This window comes from Petaurus breviceps, unplaced genomic scaffold (genome assembly GCF_028583685.1).
Source record: "Petaurus breviceps papuanus isolate PSGF00001 unplaced genomic scaffold, PetGlider_PUasm1.0 90865, whole genome shotgun sequence".
NCBI classification, from domain to species: domain Eukaryota; kingdom Metazoa; phylum Chordata; class Mammalia; order Diprotodontia; family Petauridae; genus Petaurus; species Petaurus breviceps.
Genome location: NW_027187367.1, coordinates 3,904,930 through 3,928,525, shown reverse-complemented (window position 1 = coordinate 3,928,525; position 23,596 = coordinate 3,904,930). Strand labels below are relative to the sequence as shown.

The following is a 23,596-nucleotide window of genomic DNA, read 5'->3' as shown; positions in this document are numbered from 1 at the left end:
TCGTTACACTTGCCTCACAGGGCTATAGTGAGCCTCAAATGGGGATGCTATGTAAAAGGCTTTATAAACCTTAAAAGCTATTATGATCAATGGAGGGAGGTCTTGGTGAAGAACTTTCCCTACTGATGTAAGCCAGCACGTTCTCTGTAGCTTCCATCTTGAGAACTGCCTAGGACTCTGGACAATAGAGGCGAAGTGGCATGTCCAGGGTCACAAAACTAGCATGTGACAGAGACAAAACTTGAACCCAGGTCTTCCTGACTCTGAGGACAACTGTCTGCCCAATACACTGTGATGCTGTTCTACTGGCATAATGCTATTTTTTAAGAATGGTCTGAATTTAGGGGTGAACATGGGAGCCATTTAAAAGCAAAGGCAATCCAGCCAATTCTCCTCGTCACTTCTGGATCCACCCAATTGTCCATCCACAGTTGTCCTTCAATGGCAGCATCCCTCCAACTTCTCCAGGACTATCCCTATAACCTGCTGGTGCATCTGCCTGCCCCAAGTTTCTTCCCACTCCAATCTAGTCTCCATTCAGCTGCTAAAGTGATTTTCACCCTCCTATTCAAAAAATTCCAATGGCTCCCTCTGGTTTCCAGGATCAAACACAAAGTATGCTGTTTGGCATTCAAAGCCCTTCATAATCTAGGCCCCTCCCACCTTCTCAGTCTTCTCACACCTTGCATCTTACTACATACCCTTTGATCCAATGACACCAGCCTCTTGGCTGTTCCATGAACAAGACACTCTTATCTCATCTCTGCTGTCCCCTATGCCTGGGACATTCTCCCTCCTCATCTGTCTCCTGGCTTCCTCTCAAGTCTCCACTAAAATCACACTTTCTATAGGAAGTCTTTCCCAAATCCTCTTAATTCTAGTGCCTTCCTTCTGTTATTTCCTATTCCTTCTGTACAAAGTTTGTTTATACTATTTGTTGTCTTTCCCCATTAGATTATGAATTCCATGAAGTTAGAAACTGTCTTTATTCATATATCCCTGGTTTTTAGCACAATGTGTGGCACACAGTAGGTGATTAATAAATGCTTAGTCACTAACTACTGGAATCTTTATAAGGCTTTGAGTCTTAAGGCTAAGATGTAATTAATGTGTCTGTTTAGGATGTGTGTACTGTTGGACCAATTCTACAGGTTGTTCATCTAACTATATGGCATAGTTGCACAACAGGCATTCTTCTTCATGTACTTGGCTTTTCTAGTGTGGATAATTAAGCCAAAAATCTTAAGAGTGATTTATGTGTCATTTAAAACCAATGCAACTAAAATGAGAAGGGAAGCAGGAATTCACATCAAGTTTCTCTGATAAAGGTCTAATTTCTAAAATATATAAGGAATTGAGTCAAATTTATAAGAAAAAGAACCATTTCCTAATTGATCAATGGTCAAAGGAATAGTCAGCTTTCAGAAGCTGTCAATAGCCATATGAAAAAAGGTCTAACTAATGAGAGAAATGTACATGAACAACTCTAAGATACCACCTCATACCCATCAGAATGGTTAAGCTGACAAAAAAACAAAAGTGACGATGTTGGGGGATGGGGAAGGAAACAGGTACTTTAATGCATAGTTGGTTGAGTTATGAATTGGTCCAACCATTCTGGAAAGCAATTTGGAACCATGCCCAAAAAAGATATTAAACTGTGCATACCCTTTCACCTAGAGATACCATTACTAGGTTGAGTTATAACCTAATGAGATCAAAGAAAAAGAAATCCATATGTATAAAAATATTTATATTATTATTTTTTTGTGTGGTGGTAAAGAACTGGGTCATTTCTTAACAAATTATGTTCTAGGAAGGTGACAGAATACTATGTTGTAAGACATGATGAGAGGATGGCTTCAGAAAAACCAGAGAAGACTCAGATTAACAGATGCATAGCGAAGTGAGCAGAAAGAGAACATTTTGCACAACAATAATATTGTAAAGATAATCAGCTTTGAAAGACTTAGGAACTCCCATCAACACCATGACCAACCACAATTCCAGAAGACCCATAATGAAACATTAATTTATATCCACCTCCAGACGGAGAGCTGATGGATTCAGAGTGAAGCATATTTTCTTTTCCTTCCTTTTTTTCTTTTAATTTTTTTTTTTGAGAGGAAGGAGGAGGGAGGCTAATTTGGGAATCTGATTTGCATGAATACACATATGTGTAATGAGCTTTGTTTTTCTTGCCCTTTCACTGGGTAGAGAGGTGGAAGAAGAAAATTTAGAAGCTAAAATAATTTTTATGTGATTATGTATTATATAATATAATATATAATTATATATAATATATAAATAATATATATTATTATAAGCATCTCATTTAAGAATGGAGCTTGATAAAATTAGAACAATGTTATCTACAGGAAGGAAGGAGTATTTGGAGGACAGGCAGTACTTGGTGGGGCATCAATAGGACCAAAGTTCAAATTCCTGCTCTGCTATTTGCTACCCGTGTGACCCAGGAAAGGTAACAACCTCTTTGGGCTTTGTTTTCTTCCTCTAAAAAATGAAGAGGCAGAACAAGATGACTTCTAAGGTTCCTTCCAGTTTTAAACCTATGATCTCATGATCCAGCTATCTGACTGGACAGTTTGACAAGTCTATCTCACCCTGTTTTATACTTCAGTTAATATTAATAATCAGAGAGCCATTAAACAAGGTCATTGCTGTTACATCTTTCGTGTACTTTTGACATTTGCATGAGAGACATCTAGTTTGAGCAGGAGTTTTTAAGGCAGTGCTTTGCTCTACCCAATAAAATGCTTTTTTTTTTCCAACAAATAAGCACAATGGGATCTTGCATTCTCTATATCATTTGCTTAATTACTTGACCATTTTGTCCCAATTTTTTTTTAAAAACCTTCCTGTTTGCTTTAAAAAAAAAAAACTGCCTAATTTTTGGTACTAAAAATTAATTCCCAAAATACCCCATTCCCCCAACAAAGTAAAGTAAAACTCATCACATCTGTGTCACCTGCCATCATTCCATACCTCTCATCCCCTTCTTCTTTGTAGAGAAAATCTGTTCTCAAGAAGACAGTCAACTATTAATCTGAGTTTTCTGCTTATATTATTATGGTTGGTATATATAGTTTTCTTGGTTGATTCTCTTTTGGTACCTGTTGTCTCCTAGCATCTACATCAATAACACCCTTGAGACATTTGTAATTATTCTCAGAAAAAATAATTTATATAGATGAGAAAGAAGAGGTTGATAGGTCAGTTAGTGATGTTCTCTCTTTTCACCTTCTTTTTAACTAACAAGGTCCAGGATCTTTTTCTTTTCTTTCATATACCTCGAGAATGGATCTCTCAATGCCCCCAAGCAGACCTTGAGTAGGCCTCCTCTTCTGGCACAACTAGCTTTCCTATTTTTTTTTCCCACAGTGAAAAGTTTGTTGGAAAAATCTTTAGACTTTCTCCCCATTTTTCATTTATCATTCTTTACCTTTAAACACACTCCAGATGACTTTGCTTAGATGGCTCTCACCAAGCTTTAATTTGTTGTCCCTTTTACTACTCCTCTTGATCACAAATTTCCACCACCCTCCATATAATTTTACAAATGAGTTTATATTCTGAATTAACATTGCTCTGGGATGCAATATCTCTTCATTGGGAAGGAGATTGAGTGTTTGCTAGCAAAAGCAATTTCTAGGTTCTTGTGGTCTCCTGGTATTTCTGATATCTCAAAGAAATTGTTATAACCAGTGTTAATATGTTTTTTCATTTGTTCTCCATTTGGGGCAATCAGTAATTTATTTAAATAGGTCAGATTGAAATGATTACAATCATATGCCATATCATTATTCTTGGTTTTATTTGCATATACTGTTTCATCATTTTTCATCCTGGTTCAAGTTTTAGTACAACCTCAGACCTGGGGCAAAGTAGAATGTACAAGAGCAGGCTGGAGGTGAAGGTAGGAGTTGGGTAACATTCTCCTTTTCTGTTCTGTCCTAGGGTACTCCTTCTTCTGCTCCTCCCCAGTAAGCCTCATGCCAAAGATAAGAGGCCAAGGGCACAAAGCTTAATGCCAGAATCCCTGAAACAGTGGTTTCAGATTGTTAGAGATGAAAAGAACCTTAGAGCATATCTAATTCAATTCTGCCATTTTTAAGGAGTTCAATTCACTTTCTGGAGAGTCAACTCTCTTTAAAAATTAAACATTTTGATTCCTGGAGAAAGCAGCATTGTTAAAAAAAAAAAAAAAAGAGTCCTGAATGTGAGAAAGCCTGGGTTCAAATCCCAGGAGCCATTACTTACCACTTGTGTGATCTTGAACAAATTACTGGTCCTCAGTTTCCTAATTTGTAAAATGAAAAGTTTGGACTGGACTGGACTTTTCCAAATATAAATCCTACATTCCTATGAAAATGAGATACATAGAGTGACTTGCCAAAGGTCACATAGTTAATTATTGGCTTTCTCCTGAGTCTTGAGTATTGTATTTCTTCTATTTTATCATACGGGGGATGGATGACAGAATTCCAGAGAATAACTGCAATGTTGGAAGGATGAGCCAGGGTCTGAAGGACTAAATACCTAGTTCCTGGGCCATATTTTCCATAGTGCAAGTGACAGCAGGATTCTTTGAAATGAGAATTCCCTCCAATATCCTAGCTTCTGAAGGTTCATGGAAAAGGCACAACCTAAGAGGAGAACAGGTAAGTGAGGTGACATTCCAGAGAGGTGACATTCCAAAAGAATGGGGACGGGAGAGTGGGGCAGCATTGTTTGTTGCATAAATAATCACCACTAACATGTATATAGTGATTTAAGGCTTTCAGAGTGCTTTTACACATATAATCTCATTTGATCCTCACAACACTCCTATGAGGTAGATGTTACTGGCCCTCATTTTACAGACAAGGCAACCGAAGCCTATAGAGATTAAGTGACTTGCCCTGGGTGACACAGTACAAGTCTGACACAAGATTTGAAATGAGGTCTTTCTGATTCCCAAGTCCAAATCTGTATCCCTACAGCAAGCTGCCTCAATGTAAATAGTATGCTCTGGATGTTGGTGGACATTTAGGCATGTAGATCTCCATGTTTGTGCCCATGGGTTTTACTACAGGCAGTAGGGGAGCCTTTGTCCATCACCTTCACCTGCTCTTCTTCAGCTCTGCCACCTCCCAAAGCTCCCATCAGGAACCAACATCCTCTATAGCCTATGATCCTTGTACTGCAAAAGGTGTGAGAGCAGCATGTGGTTCTTTAATCTCAGCTTTTCTTTTGTACTTGAACACCTGGCCTCCTCAATGCTGGAAAAGCATTCAGTCATCACACTGAGCTGTTATCGTTGCCTCCCCCAACAGACCTCTCTCCAATTGTCAGTGCACTGCCTGGATTCATGCCTCGGTGAATACTCCCACCCCTTCACACTCTTCCTATCAGTGATTCTGGACCGTTTCATGCTGATGTTCAAACCCCGTTCCATATCCAGCTGTCCATCCTCCTTAACCCCACACTTGCAATGTCCCACTCCAAATTACCTACTCCTTCAACTATGCTCTCTGAGATGTCTGCTCCATAAATAACTTCTTTTACCTTAAACTTTTTCCTTTCTCACTTCTTCCATCTTCTGTCACCGAGTCCTAGTTTGTTCCAAATGACAAGGCATTCCTGGTCACCCTTTGTGTTTGTGCTTCCTCACCCCCGAATTGTTATGAATGGGAAGTCAGACGACTCCCTACACTCCATGGCCACTTTCAGACTCTCTCTTTACCACCATCAATTTGTCCTAAGCAATCTCTTCTCTTTTGGAGTCCATGCTTTTCAAATTTATCACCCAATACAAATCCCAATGGCAGAACATCTCTGACCATCCTCCAATGTGTTCAGTATCTGGCTCATGAGCTTTCTCTCTACTTTTCCCCCCACACCAAACCCTGCCCCCAACATCTGCCCTCATACTAGGAGACTTAAGTCTATATATCAATCCTACCTCAAATACCCTAACTTCCCATTTCTTCTAGCTACTCAATTACCATGACCTACTACTTCACCCCACCTCAGCTACCTATAGATGGTCATAATTTCATTCACAAGTGTTCCAAGTTCATGAACTCTAAATTCCTTTATCTGATCACAATATTTTATTGTTCCATCTTTCCCTATGCCTTATGACCCCTATCCCTGTTACTAATCAGTTCACCATTCCATTCACCACAGTGACTTTTCCAAACCTTTTGATTTCTCCCCTAAGCTTCTCCTGGGACACTTCCTACCTCCTCCACACACCCTGTCAGCTGAGGACCTGAACTTCTACTTCACTTAAAAAAAAAAACTGGGGTCATTCACCTAGAGTCCCCTTTTCTCCCTTTTGCAAATTACTTAAAACATCTTCCACAATCTCCTCCTTTATCCCTCTCACAAGAAAAAGTGGCCCTGTTCTTTGCTGATGCAGACCCCATGACTCCATCACCTTCTATGTTCTCCAGCAGAATGCCCCCACTATTATTTTCATTCTCTATTAAAGAGAAATTGGCTCTTTCTCTGCTTCCTACCAACACACCAGTCTCCTCCAACCTCATAAAACTCTGACTTGATCCACCCATCCCTGCTAGCCACTGTCTTGCATTTCTTCTCTCCTCAGCTAACCTCCTTGAGAAAACTATTAGCTGATTCCATTTCCTTTCCACTCTCCTCTAGATCCTCTGCAATCTGACTTCCAACCTCAAAATTCAATAGAAAATGCTTTCTCCAAAGTTGCACCTCCCCCCCAAAAAAAAGTTGTTTTAATGGTTAAATCTAATGGTTTTTTCTCAATCCTGACATTCCTTGATCTCTCTGAAGCCTTTGACAGGGATCACCCTTTTTCTCCCTAGGCTTTTGTGACACCACTCTCTCCTGGTTCTTCTCTCCTCACTGACTGCTCTTTTGGTCTACATTGCTGTATCTTCATCCAGGCCACAGCCACTATCTGTGAGTATCCCACAGGGAGACTGTTCAGGGCCCTCTTTATCCCCCTCTACTCATTCCCCCTGGAGTGGTGGGGGGTGGTCAGTTCCCATGAGTCAGCTATCATCTCTATGCCAATGATTCATTCCCAGCTCTATATACCCAGCCCTAAACTTTCTCCTAAACTCCAGGCCCACATCATTGACTGACTTTTGGATGTCTTTAATTGGCTATCCTATTGACAATTCAAACTCAATCCATCCAAAAAAGAACTCATTATCTCCTCAAAAATATAATTTGATACTAAGGCTTTTTCCCCCATTAAACCACTTCCCTTGACCTACGTGTTAATTTTGTTTATGCAGAAGTTTTTAAACAGTTACCTATTGTAAAAACTTCTGTCCTTTGTTTGATTAAGAATATGTTTTCTACCAATAGCTATTAGATCTAAGATGTTTTTTATCCTATTGTTTACAGACGGATCTTTAATATTAAGGTCACATTTAGAATGTGCTGTGGAATATAGTATAAACCTTAAAGTTTAAGTTTAAGACTAATTTCTGCCAAACTACTTTCTAGTTTTCCCAGCAGTTTTTTTCAAAAAGGAAGTTCTTTCCTGAGTAATTTATGTTTTCTGGTTTATCGAACATTGGGTTATTGAGTTCCATTGTTTCTGATTCTCCTGTCTAGTCTTAATTAATATCATTCCAGAAAAAGAAATAGATTTGGCTAAAAAGGAACAAAAGAAGGGACAAATAGTCTGCTCATGATGGGATTCAAAGGAGAATTTTATCAAACTCTTAAAAAAGAATTAGTGCTAATGCTACACAAATCATTCTCAAAAATTAAGAAAGCACTTAGCCATATTCCTTTCATGCAACAAATATAGTCCTAATATATTTTGTTAGTTTCTATTATTTTATATTATATAGTTTGTCTTTTTCAAAGTAACTTACCTATTCTTCTCAGGCTGCTCAACATATAACTGTGTGTAGTAGGTCCTGATAACTTAAAATTTTTCTTCTGGTTTTCATTTTTCAAAATGCAGCTCAAACCCCATCTTTTTCAAGACGCCAGTTCATCCCACCCCTGCCCCCCAAACATTTCTTTCACTTACCTCCTGTTTACACATTATCTTGGGTGTTCATAGTTATTTGCCTCCTTCGTTAGAAGGTGAGGGACTATGCTTTGCCTTTCTTTGCATCTCTCCTGCTTTTAGCACAGGGTCTAGCAGAGAATTAGAGCTTAATAAATGCTTGTTGACTGACTGGGAGCAGGAAAATACTAAATTGGTATCGAGGGGGTAATTTTTTTTCCTCTCTTTTTTTATTTTTAGTTTACATCATTCATTTCCACAAGATTTTGAGTTACAAATTTTCTCCCCATTTTCCCCTACCCACCACCCCAAAACAGGGATCCCACTGAATATCCCCTCCCCCAATCTGCTCTCTCCCATATCTTTCCCCATCCCCCCCTTCGACTTTCCAGTAGGGCATGGTGGATCTCTATACCCCAGTGCCTGTACCTCATTTCCCAGTTATATGTAAAATAATAATAATATGTGTATATATTTTTAAACATTTGATTTCAAAACTTTGGATTCCAGATTCTTTCCCTTCCTCCCTTGAGGGGGTAATTTTTGTGGCTTTAAATATGTATGACATCTCAGGACAGACATACTCTAACCACCAACCTACCAATGTGGTGGGGGGAGAGGGAGGCAGTTAATCCTCCAGACTCTTCAACCCCCTCCTGGAGCTAAGTGTTCCTTAATATGGTCCCCACTGTAGTCCCTAGATCTAGAAAAATCTCTCCCCTCTTTTACTAGGAAGTTGTCTGAAGGAAGAGCTGAGTATCACCAGATCTGCCACAAGGTGGCACATCGGTGAAATGGCCTGGAGAAGCCAACACATGGTCAAGCCCTCAGGCCTTATAAGAGAAGAGGGAGCCTGAAGGACTAAATCTCAGCCTCTCACCCCCTGGTCTATGGGCTCCAAATCTTACCCCCAATCCCCAGAAGCAGTCCCAAGACTATGTAGAACTCTTTCAAAGGAACTGGAGAGCAAAGAAGACACCACTTGGAAAGAACAAAAAAGGCACCAAATGCTTTGGCTTAAAAAAGTATTTTAAATTATCTTACTCCTGAGAATACAAAAAAGGCAGGGTGCTGAGGGAGGCTGTAACAATTATGAATGTCCCATAGGATTCTCCCAGGACTTGGTCACCCTAACCCAGAAATACCCAGAGACAGGTCTGGTAGAGAGAAGGGACACACAGGAGGAATTCATGGCTTTGTAGGAGCTAAATCCATCAGCTGCTGGAGATGAGAGGTTGCCTGGTCCAACTTTGACAGCTCCACAAGGAGGGAAGAGACCTTGGGGAGATAAAAGGTGATCATCTAGATACCTGGCCTCCCTGCCCACCTTCCTCCAAGGACCACGGGTATCTTGCCCCACTCTTCTGAGAACTCACCTTACGTTCTCTCTGCATCATTTCACTCCCCTCAACTGAAGTCTGGGCTGTAAGGCTATCAAGTTGTCTCTGGAGTTTCTGTCTTCTGGTAAGCAGGACAGGAAGATGGAGGTGAGGGTCCACCAGACCCTGGGAAGAGGACAGGGTTAGCTGTCTCACCCACTGTACCAGTATGTCCTCTTTTTCCCACCCATAATATCTTCCATTCTTCTTTTCTTTCTGTTTAATCCAGCCAGCCCCTGCATCTCTTTCCTTCTAATTCCTTACTCACCCAATTGCCACATCTCTCAAACTCTTTCCTTCCCTTTCCCACCCTCACCTGCAGCTCCATGTAGACCTGGGTGGTATTGTTGAGTGAAGCCTGGGCCCAGCCTTGGGGAGATGCCTTATTGTAGGGCAGGAAGCTCACAGCCCCACAATGGGCCAGGGTGCCAAGTGGCTCCAGGAAATCTTCATAGAGGCACTGCTCTTTGGGCTCTGAACATTGCAACAACACTGGAAAAAATTATGGGAAAAGAGGAGACTCAAAAGCAGTAACATTAGGCATCTGGTCCCTCCCCTTATCATAGCCTCTATACCCTTCAGCAATGTATGTGTGACTAGATCTCTAGTTCTCATCTCTCACACACCAACCCCTTCTCCCCTAGGTATCCAGGGACAATTCTCACCTCGGGGCCGGGCCTTGCTGAGCTGGTACATGGCTCGGAGCCCCCTTAGTGTTTTCACAGCCTCTTGAACCTGAGAAAATCGCTGTTCCAGTTCTGGCTGACACCAATGCTCCTGTGGGAGTTGGACCAATAACAGACCACATGTCTGTGAGCTCCAGGGAGAGCCTACTAAAGAATGAACTTGTCTCCCCATCCCTCTACTGTCTACTTACGAGGCCAGGTAACTATGTCTCACCTGGTCATCTCTCTAACCTAGAACTCATACCCCATTACACAGAAAAGATTTAAACCAGGTTCAAGAAATTAAATGAAATATTGATAGATCTGTAACCAGTGACTGAGAAAAACTAAAAAAGGTTTCCCTAAATTTTGCAGCAGATACTACAGAGAACAACCTGCTCTTTGGCCAACCACACTTTGTTAGGCTGTCAGACAGAATCCTAAACTGGGTCAACCATGTGTGACCATCCTTAAGTTCTTTAAGGGATCCCTGGGGCCCTACTGTACTGTAATCCAGTGACCTTGGCCAGAAGATGACCCTACAGCAGCAAATGAGGTGCTCATAGATTCAACTCTGGAAGCCTCCACAATAACAAAGACCATCTGATAATAAAACATTTCCTCAAAACTTTAAAAGGCTGCTATTACCCTACAATAGCAATAAGCTAGACTTGAGAGGATGCTCTAAATGTGTATGATATGATATTACCAACATTTCCAGAAGATCTTTTATCCCCCAACAACCCCCACTACTAGTCAGACCCTCCCTAATACACAGAACCACTGACACTGTGGATCTGAAAGGAACCTCCTTTCTTGCATCTAGTCCAATCTTGTCATTTGACAGATAAGAAAACTGAGGCCAAGGAAGTTAACTTATAGAATGTTAGGGATAGAGGGGATCTTAAAAGTTATTTAGTCAATCCTCATCATTTTATACACAATATGTTAGTGGAAAAGTGGGGCTCAGAACTTAGGTACCTTGGCTATACCACAATGAAGTGAATGTGGCTCACCAGATTTTGGGCACTGGGGTAGGGGGCAACACAAATGCTTCGAGCTGGGGTACAATCTGGTTGGTTAGGCAATCGCTGCCAAAGCTCTTCAGCCAGGAAGGGCATGAGCGGGGCAAGGAGACGAAGCCCAACATCTGCACAGGAGTATAGTGTCTGCAGTGGTCCAGGGGCTTGGGGTGACCTTGACAACACAGGTTTCACTGACTCCTGGAAATTAAGGACAAATGTCAGCTACAGAGGACCCCGGGTCACTTCCTTCCTCTGGCTAGGTGCCCCAGTTATTCCTCACTATCCTTCACCCCAATTCTATAGCTTGGGAAAGAAAAGGGGACCCCAAAACAATGGTCCCAGTTCCCTTCCCCTCCCTCCCCAATGGGTGACAGTCTCAAGATAGTTCTAAGGCCATTCCCTGGGATCTTAGGTCAGGGAAGAGTCACTGTATGACTTAAAATACTCTGCTGTTGAGTACTTTGCTGACTCATTCCCCTTAGCTCCAGCAAATTATAACCTACTCCAGAAATATCATGTATACAATATAACCAATCTCAACCATAAGTTCTCAAAACCTCATTGATTGCTTGTTACAAATTGGACAATAATAAGCACAGGGTCACAGAGTTTAGAGCTGGGACCTACCTTAGAGATCACCTAGTCTAGCTGAGGCCCAGAAAAAGTAAGTCACAAGGTCACACGTGTCATGAAAACGTATTTAGGATATTTCCCTTTGTGGACTAACCACACAACTCCCCCATGCCATTTTTGCCTGAAATGATGTTTTTGCAGAACCAGTTAACATCAGGGAGTGCATATAGTTACATATTAATTGTTCGAAAGGCTCACACTGGGCCCCTGAGCACGCTAGCTTGACTTCCCAGTTCTCTCACTGTCCCCAGGAAGAATCCTCATAAAGATGATCAGGTTCACATCTTTCTCCTGCTCTTCTGCTCGATTTTTCAGAAATCCATCTGTTTGCTCATCTTTTCTCTCCCCACCAAGGCAATTGGCAGGGGGGGCAGAAAAGGAGATGAAAGGAGAAGAATTTCCTATGTAGGCTCCCAAGAACCAATCCAAAGGGGAAAAGAAACAAACACTAGTTGGTGTTTTCCCCCTCTCATCAACGTACAATGTACCAAGAGGGTCCCACCATGGAAAACCATGAGATTCGAAGTGAGGTGAACTTAAGAATATGACAAGTATAGAAGAAAATGCCACCCTGCACCTGTGCCTCCTGCCCCCTGGGCTCACCAAGTAGACATCACAGAGTTTATGGAGCCAAAAGTGGTGCAAAGCATGGGTGATGAGAGAGAGCTCTTGTGCCAGGAAGCCTCGCTCACATTCCCCTACAGTGAGGGCCAGGCAGCTGAGGATCCAAGTATCCATGGCAGATAAGGAAGACAACTATGGGACAAAAGAAGGGCCCAACAACTTACACAACCAGACTAGTGATCCTGCCACTGTCCACTATGACTCCCTTTTCTCTTCCCCCAATACAACCAACACTCACTTCTTCAGTGGGATGGGGTATAAATCTGTCTCCTAAGGCATTAAGGATGAACCGCATGGCATTCCAGATCTTGTTGCAGAAATGGCGGGAGTTCAGGACCTCAGAGACAGACAGGTTTATGTCCTCCCCTGTATGGTACAGAGGGTTTGGAGAGTTGGCTTCATCAGTCTCTCTCCTCTGTCTCCAGAATCTATCCCCAACCTGCCTACGCTGGTCTTACCTTGTGTTCCATGAGAGCAGAGTATGAACCTCAGGGCATCTGTACCACACTCAGGAATTCCTTGAGGGAAATCCTTCCTCTGGACACAGAGAAAAGAAAAGAGAAAAGGTGGCTAAGGGCTGGCAGGCAAAGAAGAGGTTCAAGATGCCTGTGTTTCTAAGAGCAGTGGCACCTCAAGATAGCTTGAGGAAGGGTGAGCAGCAAACACCTGGGTCTCTACCTGTCCAGCAGCAGCAATCTGTAGCTCCCTCGGATCCAAGTTTCCCTCTTTCAGTTTCTCCTGTAGCATCTAAAGAGATAATATACATGGCCTCTCTCTAACCTCTATCTTTTCTTTCTGTTTAATCCAGCCAGCCCCTGCATCTCTTTCCTTCTATCCTTATTCACCCAACTGCCACATCTCTCAAACTCTTTCCTTTCCTTTCACCTGCAGCTCCATGTAGACCTGGGTGGTATTGTTGAGTGAAGCCTGGGCCCAGCTTTGGGGAAATGCCTTATTGTAGGGCAGGAAGCTCACAGCCCCACAATGGGCCAGGGTGCCAAGTGGCTCCAGAAAATCTTCATAGAGGCACTGATCTTTGGGCTCTGAACATCTGCTCCACAGAATCTTTTTTTCTAGCCCCAATTCTGTACCACAAGTCCCTCCACTCTTATTCAAAACCCATCTCTGCCCCTCCAACTCATTTCCCCACCTGTAGCTCTGCCCCTCTGATAACATCCCTGGGATCGATCACATTCCCCAGAGATTTGCTCATCTTTCGGCCTTGCCCATCCCGAACCATGGAGTGAAGAAGCACCTAGACAGGAGAAGTGAGGGAGATGGAAGACATTAACTGGGCACAGGGACAGAGGTCTGGGAAGTGGATGCTTTGGAATCCCCTTTCCTTAGATTTCAGGGATAGTGAACAGACCCATGGGAGAAGTATGGAAACACCACCTCTCTTCAGCTGGGCAGCTGTGGAAAGGATGACAGGGACCTGGAGGAGAGGTTACCTGAGGAAATGGAAGTTGCCCAGTGAGCTGGGTCCCTAGCATGACCATTCGGCCCACCCAGAACATCAGAAGGTCACTGCCTGTCTCCAACAAGGACAAGGGATAGAACTGAGCCAAGTCTGCAGTCTGAAACACAAGAGATAGAACCAAGGACTAATTAACCAGCCCCATCACTCTCCTCCAAGCCCCCAGATCTCTGCTCCTGGTCCCCATCCTCCATGCATCCTGTCTCATGACACATTTCCCTAGTGTCATCAATTTTACATCTCCTTAACCCATCTCACCTTTTGGGGCCAGCCCAGAGCAGAGAAAGGAAAAAGTGCAGAGGAGAACCAGGTATCTAAAACATCAGGGTCTGAGGGATGGAGTGAGAACAGGAACAGTTGGGATCTAGTTTTATGAGGACTTTAGTCTTTTACTCCCATTTGCATTTTCCCCCACAGTTCCCAATCATCCTCCCCTGTCTTCCCTAACCCAGCATCCACTCTCCTCAGGCACTCAGGAATAAGCCTCCAGACCCAGCCCAATTACTTACCCCTCTCCAAAGTTAGCTCCTTCTCTGATCTCCCTATGAGTTCTACAGCTGCCTTTCTGGCCTCAGCCTCTGATCGACCTACTACCCAACATTCCTCACTGTCTCCCTATAAAAAAGCAACTTGGAATGGATGGTGGCAAGACTTACAAGGCAATTTGAAAGAATAATTTCCATTTCCTACCCTCTCCATTACCCTGAAGTAACCAAACCACTCTGTCCCCTTTACCTCCTTTCCAACAACTCTATAGGCTGGGATCTGATGTCCCCACCACAGCTGCCGGGAAACACACCAATCACTGTGGATAAGACCCCCACCACCACCACAAAAAAAAAAAAAATTATTTTATAATATAATTAGATCTCTCTCTCTCCCTTCTTCTTTCGCTCCCTCCCCCCCTCCCTCTCTCTCTTTCTCTCTCTCTCTCTCCCTTAATCTCACCAGTGCTCCTACTTGCCTGATGTTAGAAAACCAATGTTGCCATTTCTTCTGATGGAAGGGAGGGTTCAGAGACAGGGCCCCTGATTCCACAGCCTACAAAGAAAGGGAGACCTCAGGCAATGGCCCCTATTCTTGTGTCCCACTGGGTAAACTAGTCTTAAATAAGATAATTCCAAGGCTCAGGTGTCCTCTACTAGGATCCTAGTCAGAGTGAGAGTCATAAAGGACATAACTGTATAAACCTGACCTTCCTGGGCCCTGCCCAGGTCATCATATCCATCTTCATACCTCCATACGAGATAGCCCCTCACCCATCTACCATAAACTAGAGGACTTTCAGGAAGGGGGACTCCCAGGCCCCTTCATTCCCAGTCCCGAAAGGCCCCATCTCCTTTATATGGTGTCCCTACTCGGGCCTCACCTGGGAAGCTTGTTCCCCCATTTTCTGGCATCGCATGAACCACTGGTTTTTGAGAAGATATTCCACCACATCTCCAGAACGGCTACACAGGGAAGAGTGAGGCCTCATTCATTTTCTTTCATTCCCATTCTCCCCATATCCTATACCCTCCTCTTCCTTAAGAGTGGTATGACTCTACCTTCCTTTCACTTTAGTAAAAGTTTAGTCCTTTCCACTCTACTCCCACCCCCATTACCTTTTAGAGGTATGGGTCATGGAGGAAGAAAATTACCTACAGAGAGGGAGTACCATAGGATGGTCCTGAATGCCACGAAAATGCCCTTGTTCCTTAAGCGCAGATAAAATCTTTTCACGGGCCACAAATCGGTGAAGACCCTGTAAGGAAAAGTTTTTTGTAGAAACAGAGGAATCTATGGGATTTGGGGGCTATAAGGTGGGAAAGGACACACTAGGATCCAGAAACCAAGGCAGGAAATTAAAGGTGTGGTACTACCTGCAGCCAATCCCCACAGGGAGCGACCATGGTCCCATCCTCTCCAATGACACTCACAGGGACCAGCCTGTGTCGTGTCCCAATCTCAGCATCAACAAGGCTGTGAGCAGGGGTCACCTTCACTGCACCTAAGGAACAGTACTGAGGAGACAATCAGACCCTCTATTTTCCCTCCCTGAGCCCCATCTCCAGTTCCACAAATCTACCCTCCCCTCTCCATATCTCTGTGTAGGGAGAAGCACAAACTTCAAGTCAGAAGACATGAGTTCAGATCCTGGCTCTGCCACTTACCAGCCATATGGCTGTGGTATTTAACAACCACAAGCCTACTTCTTCATTTGGAAAATGGGTATCCATCTGAACTATCTCACAAGGGGACCATGGTTATCTCTAGGTAATGTTTATGCAAACTATAATTATACAAATGTAAGGGGTAAATACTACTATTCCTTGTTATCCTCCCAGACTTCCCTGTGAATTTCCTCACTCTCTTCCCCTTCCCTAGTCTTCCCCTAGTTTTCTACCTCTCTCCTAGTCTCCACAAACCTGTGCCCAGGTCAGGTTGGACTGCAGGGTCAGTGATGAGGGGAAGGAGCTTTCCACTCAGCGGATGACGGAGCTGGCATCCATGAAGGTGCTGGTGAGGGGAAGAAAGTATCAGTCACTCATTCAACAAGAGTTTGTCCAGTGCTTTCTGTGGATCAGGTGTAGACACATTTGTCGGAAGGAAGGGAGAATGAGGACATTTGGGATAAGGGGGAGAAAGAGAACAATTGGAGGGAATAGAGTTAAGAGACAGAACCAAAAGATCAGGATCCTAGTATCAATCTTGTCCTCATACCTAGCTGTATGACCTCAGTCAAATAATTTCACCTTCTTAGACTTCAGATTCATTTTTTGAAAAGAGAAGTTCAATCATATGATCTCTTATTCCCCCCTAGGGGACTATATAATTTTACAATTCTAAAAAATGGGTCAATACCAATAAGAAAATAAAAGGTGGTCTTGAGACAAGGAAATGGAGCCAAGGGAAAAGTAACTAGAATCTTAGAGGGATTCAAGAGTAGACTGGGAGAGTGAGGAGGTCAGATGGGTAGAGACAGTCGTTTATTACTATGTATCGGGGGTCATCAGGATGAACAGCCACAGCTACATCTCCAGGTAAAGTCTCCGGCCGTGTGGTCCCCACTACAATCTCTGTTTCTAGGGAAACAAACAACCAAACCTGAATCAATTTCCCATTTTCCAGAAGAACTTGGAAGAATTGGGGAAGGGCACCCATCCTAAATAACAGCTTCCTCAAAAGTAACTATGTAAAACAGGGATCAGCAACTCCAGGAGATGGGGTTTTCTAGTCATCTGAATGCCCAGGTATTCAGAAATCCCCAATAGTTTGAGTGGATGAAGCAGGGGGGAGACTGGGATTGGGTCTCAGAGTCAAAATCAACTGTGAAATGCCCAGCAGGTGAAATGGAAGAGGCAGGATATTCTATAGGTGTTCACTGTCCTCACCACAAATCTGACCCATCCCTTGGAGCCCAGGCAAGTCCCTCCTCCAATGTACTGACCATGAATGCTCTAGCTCACACTGACTTACTGCTCTTCTTGCCCCCTAAAGCACTTACAGTCCAAACCAGAGAGTTTGACATTAAAATATTCTGTTTCATGGGTGTCAGGCTTGTCTCCCCATCTTGAGAATAGGGAAAAGGCATTCATGCGTCCCCTCAGTGACCAAAGCCAGACAGACTAGCAGCCAGATAAAAGCTTCCTGATTAATTAATTTGAGGAATTTAATTGTGGGATGAAGAACAGGTTACCCTTTCCCCATGCTGGAAAGTGGGAGATTCCAAAGGGTCTGACCTGATACCCCTAGACAAGAAGAGGAAAAACTAGGACACAATAAGTCAGGGAAGAGGATAGATGGAACTCACCAGGATCCCCATCTACTGGAAAGGCAACAGAAATGAGGAGGCCAAAGGAGACAGGAGAGGGACAGCCTGGAGGGCAGAAGTCTGTTCGGCCAGGCAGGGGCCGCCCCTCTACCTAGGCATATCAGGAAAGACTGGTGTTATTATTCTGTGTTTGTGGCCTCAGAGTCCTCCTAGTTTATCTCCTTTCTTACCTACCATCTCTCTAACCCATATCTAATCCCATCTGAAAGGCCCCAAAGTCCAACCCTTTCCCTTCTAGCTTGGCATTAGGTATACAAAACTGAACCCATACCCTAACCTCCTCACCCCAACCTCACACTTACTTCAATATCTGAGATGGCTGACCTCAAAGCACATGACCAATTGACAATCTGCCGGTCCCGGTATAACAGCCCAGCCTCATACAGACGGACAAAGGCCTCTGTCACTGCCACTGAAGAACGCTGAAAGAACATCTATGTTCACATGCAGTAGTCCCTGGCTTTCCTTCCCCTCTCTTGTGCTCTCATCCCACCATGTTCTGTCATTCCTGCTAGGAACCTAAGTATGCCAGGCTTTTCAAGTCCATTCTCTCATCACCTAATCCACCATCCCCTTTGGAGACCAAAGCATCTAGTACTCACAGCATCCATGGTGAAACATTCTCGATCCCAGTCCAAAGAGGCCCCCAAGGCTTGTAGCTGCTCATAAATCTCAACACCCTTTCTGTTCCCAGGAAAAAAAGTATAGTGACTCCCTCTGCTTAATTGTCAAGGAAGAAAATTGGGGAGGGTCAGGATGGGGAAGCAGGATGCTTAGGACCCTGGAGACAATGGAATATGGGGAAAAGAAGAGCTGGGGACAAGGGAGCTATACTCACTCTTCCTTCCACCTCCATACTTCCTTTAGAAAATCTTCTCGGCTCAGTTCATGTCTCCTTTTTCCCTGCTCCTTCCATAGCTGCTTCTCCACCACAGCCTAGAGTAGGGAAAGAGGAAAGATGGAGAGAAGGTCAAATGGCTTCAAAAAGGGAAATCTCTTCTATCTCGATGGAGGGAAATGGGTACAAGAAATACCTGAGTAGCAATGCCAGCATGATCTGAACCTGGGACCCACAGTACCTGGTCCCCTCGCATCCGATGCCTGTGATAGAATAACCCAGAATCTCATTTATCTGCTTAACTTCATCCCAACATCCCCATGACCCCTCAGTACTTGCATGGCCCAACCCCACCCTGTTATCCCAGAGATTCATCTCCCCATTAGCCCAGCCCCTTCTTACAGGAGCCAGATACACTCCCCTCTCCCTCTTACCATCGCACAAAAGCATCCTGTATGGCCACAGTGAGAGCATGGCCAAGGTGCAGGGAACCAGTGATATTGGGGGGTGGGATACACATGGAGAAGGTCTCCCCTGTAGCCTGAGGCAGCTGGGACTGGGAATGGAGGCAAAAGACACAGTCAGAAAGGAGCTCTGAATAAAAGAAAGGTGGAGGAAAGGTATTTACCCTAGGACAAGAGAGCCCCCTGGTGTCTCTAGTGCTAAGGTGCTGTAGAGAAGAAGGCTTTCATAATAAGCAGAGAGCAGAAGAGAGAGATCCTGAAGGCACAGAAATTTTCAGATTCCTCAAAGCAGCTGGCCATGAGCTGCAGATCTCAAGGCTCAGAACTTACTGATTTCATTGCGTTTCTCAGATTATTTTTTTTTTGCCCTAAACCATCTCCTCCATCTGACTCCCCTATTTCTGACTCAAAATTATTACCATCTACCCTGTCTCCCAAGCATAAAACCTTGGAACTCTCTCTAGTTCTCCCCTCTCCCTGACCTCCCATGTCTGAGAAAATCCTATCCATTCCACCTTCACAAAATCTCTCATATATATATATATCCCCCTCCTCTCTATTCTCACCACCACTAGCTTCCCATAGGCCTTCATTATCACCCCCAGGGATTATTGCAATAGTATCTTACCAAATCTTCCCACCTCTACTCTCTCCCCACACTAACCTGGCCTGGGAAAGAGAATGGCATAGTAGAGGAGGTATTAGCTCTGGAAATAAGACATTGTTCAGATCCTGACTCTGCTCCTCACTAACCATGTGACCTGGGGCAACACCTCTATAAAATGAGAGACTGGATTAATCTCTAAAGTTCCATCCAATTCTAGATCTATGATCCTAAGACCTGGGTTCAAATTCTATTTCTGATGCTTCCTACCTGTGTGACCTTGGTCAAATCAATTAGGATTCAATCTCTTCAGCTATAAAATAAGGGGCTCTGATGTTCCTTCTAGCTCATGTATTAATCTGGTCATGTTACTCTTCTGGTCATGTACAAATATGGTCAGGGGCTCCTTGTTGCCTTCCAAGTAAATCTGAAACTGAATTTCCTTTTGCATTAAAGGCCTTCTCCAATGTAACACCACATGCCTCTCCAGTCATAATCTACTTTCTGTGTTCCCACCAAATCAGACAGCTCTCTAACCCCCAAACAGGTTCCATGTTCTTTTTCCTCTGGGCTTTGGCTTCCACTGCTCCCTACTACCAGGAGTGTCCTCCCTTCCCCTCTTAGCTCGCTGACTTCTTACCTACCCTTTAAAGCCCAACTCAAACACTGTTTTCTCCAAGTCTTCTCTGACTCCCCCTCATATCTCATGCAGCATTTTGTTTGGTAGTCCCCTATTGTACTTACTGTGTAACACCGGGTATTGTCTTTCTTGTGCCTTGAGTGGAGAAGCGGCCCAGGAAAGTAAAAATAGGACTAGATCTGAAGCCAAAGGACCTAGGTTTGAATGCTAACTCTGCAACTTCCTACTTGTATGACCTTTGCCATACTAGACCTGGATCTCCCATTTATAAAAGGGATGAAGTAGATAGTCTTTACCAGCTCTAAATAGATTATCCTACAATCTTAGACTGTAAGCACTATGAGGACAGGAATCTTGTTTACCCAGGGTCCAATACAAGTGCCACAGGCATTAGTTACTGACCTGATATTCTGGTTTGAAGAACCCTTCTCGAACCCACCAAGAGTACCAGGCAGCCTCAACATACTGGGGACTGTATGTAGGAGGTAAGGGCCCTGTGACATCTGAAGAAAGAATTCCATTATCCTTGAACTTGTTCAAATATGTCATTACTAAACAACCTAAATACTGGGAGGAAGGTGTAGGAAAAGGTTTTCATATCTGTTACCTTTTTTTTCACCAGGTTCTGTAGGGATTTCATACAATACTATCTCTTTAGCAGTCCAATTTTTACTAGGCCTTGTTGGTAGCTGAAAAAGAAATCTATTAAGATTTGGGGAAACTTACCATGCTTCAAGCATCCCCTACCCCACCCAGACTCTCCTTCCTCCTTACCTTGTTCTTCCCTGCTGTCTCTGCCTCCAAAACCCCCTGCTTTTCTTGGAGCCGCTTCCGTTTCTGTTCACGATTCCTTTGGAGGACAGAGGGTCCATGAGGATAAGGTTGAGTGGAGAAAGGGTGGGGCCAGGGGATACTCTGGGATGGTTTCAGTCCCCAAAGCCTGGTCCAAAGAGGGGCCAAGGACAAGTGGGACATTGAGGCTGGGTGGGCAGGGGGCCAGGATCTCTTCCTGGAAGAGAGAAAGGACATTCACTGGAAGCCTCAAGAATCCCCTTCTTATATTTCCTCAGTGACAAGTCACTCATTTCTTTAATCCCAGTTATTTTATTCACTATGCCCTTCCTTATAGTTTCTCCTCAGGTCTACGACTCTCATACTTTTTGAAGTGTTGAACAGTGGGGAAAAAAAAAAGGCCTTGGACCTAAAGATTCAGGTTCTGGTCCTGGTTTTCCCACTGATTTGCCATGTGACCTCGAACAAGTCATTTTTGAGGGCTTAATAAAATTCCTGCCATCTGAATGACTCCTAAGCCTGTTTCTTCATCTGTAAAATGGGGATAAAAACACCAATCCTTTCTAACTTCACAGGGCAGCATAGAGAATTAAGGATAGGGAATATACTATGTTCCTGGACGCAGGGTTCCTGCTTCATTGTACCTGTATCTCTCCTAGTTCCAAAGAACCTTTTCTTGGACTTGTTGAACTAAAGTTTTTACATGCTTTGTAAACTGTTAATTTCCATACTTATTCTGGACTAGACTTGATTTCATTGGCAAAAAGTATCTTCTACCAATTCAATCACTTTCTCTTATCAGTACAGTTCTAACAAATTCATTCACTGGAATTTGGATAGAAATAGGAGTGACTTGTGATTTCACTCACAAAACTGAGAAACCTTCATATGAGGCCACAAAAAGGATTTGAATCCAGGTGTCCCTGAGGCTATGACCACCTTTCTACCAGGCTGTCCCATAGCTGAATTTACATAGCACTTAAAGATTTTCAAAGATTTTATACAAATTTTATTATATTCTCCTAACTAGCCCACTTTGGTAAATATTGTTAGTCCTTTGTTTTTGAAGACAGTGACATCACAGGATACAGAGGATGACCTTGGCATCCAAGCACTCCACAGTGCTCGTTTAAGCTGCCCTCATGCCCACTGAACAAATTGTTTTCATTTGCCTATTCCAACAGAGAAGTTTTCACATGCTTGGGATAGAAATCCCATGAAGCATTTAAGTTTGAGTTCTCTCAGTTACCCTCAACCTGGTTTAGTGCATCTTGGCAGAAGGTTTTACCCAGGTGTGGCCACTTCAAATGCTACAGCTTCTTGGAGTCACAAGTGAGAGTTGGGTGAAAGGTGAACACTAAAGGTAGATGAGCAGCCCTGAAAAGGGCAAGACTTTACTGGAGGTGCTAGTCCTTCTGAACACAACATACACCAAAGCAAATACTAAGGCTATCAATAGGAGGCAGTCTGGCATAAGAGATTTGGAGTCAGAGGATAGATTATCTTGTATTTATTTTGTACATGCTTATGTTATATCTCATGCTAGAACGTAAATTCCTTGAGAACAAAGGCTGCTTCATTTTTTTTTATTTTTGCCTGGCACATGGTAAGCATTTCTTAAACTCTCTATCTAAAAATAAACGGCCCCTTCTACCTTGAATTCTAGGATTTTCATTCCAAAGAGGTTAAGTTAATCATAAAGATCACATATATAGTAGTAAGCAGCAAAACTTGAAATCGAACCCAGGCCCTCCAAGTCCAAATCCAGAATTTCTTCCCACTGTACCACATTGACCCTAGGTTCGAATCCTGAAGAAAAAAAAAAACCATTGGTTCCTCAATTGTAAAATGTAATTGTAAGGTTGGGTCAATTTGATAACTTCTAAGGTCCTTTCCAGCTCTAAATCCATGACCTTATTATCTCGAATCAACGACGAAGAAACCTAATCAAAGAATTTAAGGGAGCTAGGCAGCTCGTGGCTAAGTGGCCTGGGTGGACAGAGTGCTGCGCCTGGAGTTAAGACCGGACCCTGAGTAAGTCTCTTGACCTGTATAAGCCTGCTTCCCCAGACTATGATACGGGGATAATAATGCATTTGGCTCTCTGGGTTTTGGAGAGAATATCGATTCATACACGCAAAGCGCTGTGTAATCCTTGGAAGTGGCACACAAACGCTGGCTTTGAAGTAATTTGCATCCCCTCACACTAATACCGTCAAAATCAGGATCCGCACCCCGGGCTCTCTAGACTACGCGGCACCGGATCCCGAAATGCCGCCCCACACACCCGCTCTGCCAGCAGCTGGCTACCCTGCCCCAGGCCACCTAAGTGGTCCCTGGACCCTCCGCTCACGCTTCTCTGCCGGCTCCGTACAGCCTCAGGCCTGACTTCCCCAGAAGTCCACAGGACACCCGGGTACCAAGAGACTCCCCCAAGCAGGCCAGTCCACCTGACAGTTCTGCCCACTCCACGCCGGGTCCCAGGCGGAAGTCGTCGGAACCCGAACGCAAGCGGAAAAAGAAGGCAGCCAGCAAAGAACGCGGCGCGCGTGCGCCAACCCAGAGGAGCCAACTCCTCCTCCCCTCCCTTCCCCTCCCCCCCTAACTCCGCAAAGGCGCATGCG

General features: G+C 43.8%; 1 protein-coding gene and 1 long non-coding RNA gene across 7 annotated transcripts; one reads left to right on the top strand and one right to left on the bottom strand.

Annotated features, from left to right (window-relative positions):
* Nucleotides 1-3,818: 3,818 nt before the first annotated feature.
* On the bottom strand, nucleotides 3,819-23,514 carry VARS2 (valyl-tRNA synthetase 2, mitochondrial). 5 transcript variants are annotated; one of them, XM_069073208.1, is made up of 33 exons: nucleotides 23,326-23,453; nucleotides 20,955-21,189; nucleotides 20,788-20,869; nucleotides 20,583-20,683; nucleotides 18,907-19,028; nucleotides 18,669-18,735; nucleotides 18,473-18,570; nucleotides 18,237-18,318; nucleotides 17,937-18,056; nucleotides 17,614-17,725; nucleotides 16,797-16,885; nucleotides 16,229-16,319; nucleotides 15,683-15,810; nucleotides 15,461-15,564; nucleotides 15,190-15,271; nucleotides 14,785-14,861; nucleotides 14,556-14,625; nucleotides 14,330-14,435; nucleotides 14,079-14,149; nucleotides 13,795-13,920; nucleotides 13,494-13,598; nucleotides 13,022-13,090; nucleotides 12,802-12,880; nucleotides 12,582-12,709; nucleotides 12,323-12,475; nucleotides 11,078-11,284; nucleotides 10,062-10,173; nucleotides 9,713-9,888; nucleotides 9,394-9,522; nucleotides 8,039-9,295; nucleotides 4,561-4,667; nucleotides 4,282-4,321; nucleotides 3,819-4,060 (listed from the first exon to the last, which is right to left on the bottom strand). In XM_069073208.1, the coding sequence occupies exons 2-30, from the start codon at nucleotides 21,153-21,155 to the stop codon at nucleotides 9,206-9,208; spliced, it is 3,177 nt and encodes a 1,058-aa protein (XP_068929309.1). In that variant the 5' UTR covers nucleotides 21,156-21,189; nucleotides 23,326-23,453; the 3' UTR covers nucleotides 3,819-4,060; nucleotides 4,282-4,321; nucleotides 4,561-4,667; nucleotides 8,039-9,205. The 5 variants fall into 5 exon arrangements, with proteins under 5 accessions (XP_068929309.1, XP_068929308.1, XP_068929310.1 ...); XM_069073207.1 differs by having other exon boundaries at nucleotides 4,282-4,667; XM_069073209.1 differs by having other exon boundaries at nucleotides 3,819-4,667; nucleotides 23,326-23,514.
* On the top strand, nucleotides 3,881-10,661 carry LOC138149958 (uncharacterized). Of its 2 annotated transcripts, none has more exons than XR_011165479.1 (4): nucleotides 3,881-3,937; nucleotides 6,849-6,945; nucleotides 10,041-10,281; nucleotides 10,437-10,661. It is a non-coding gene; the product is annotated as an uncharacterized lncRNA (long non-coding RNA). The 2 variants fall into 2 exon arrangements; XR_011165480.1 differs by lacking the exon at nucleotides 3,881-3,937 and adding an exon at nucleotides 4,555-4,682.
* Nucleotides 23,515-23,596: the final 82 nt, after the last annotated feature.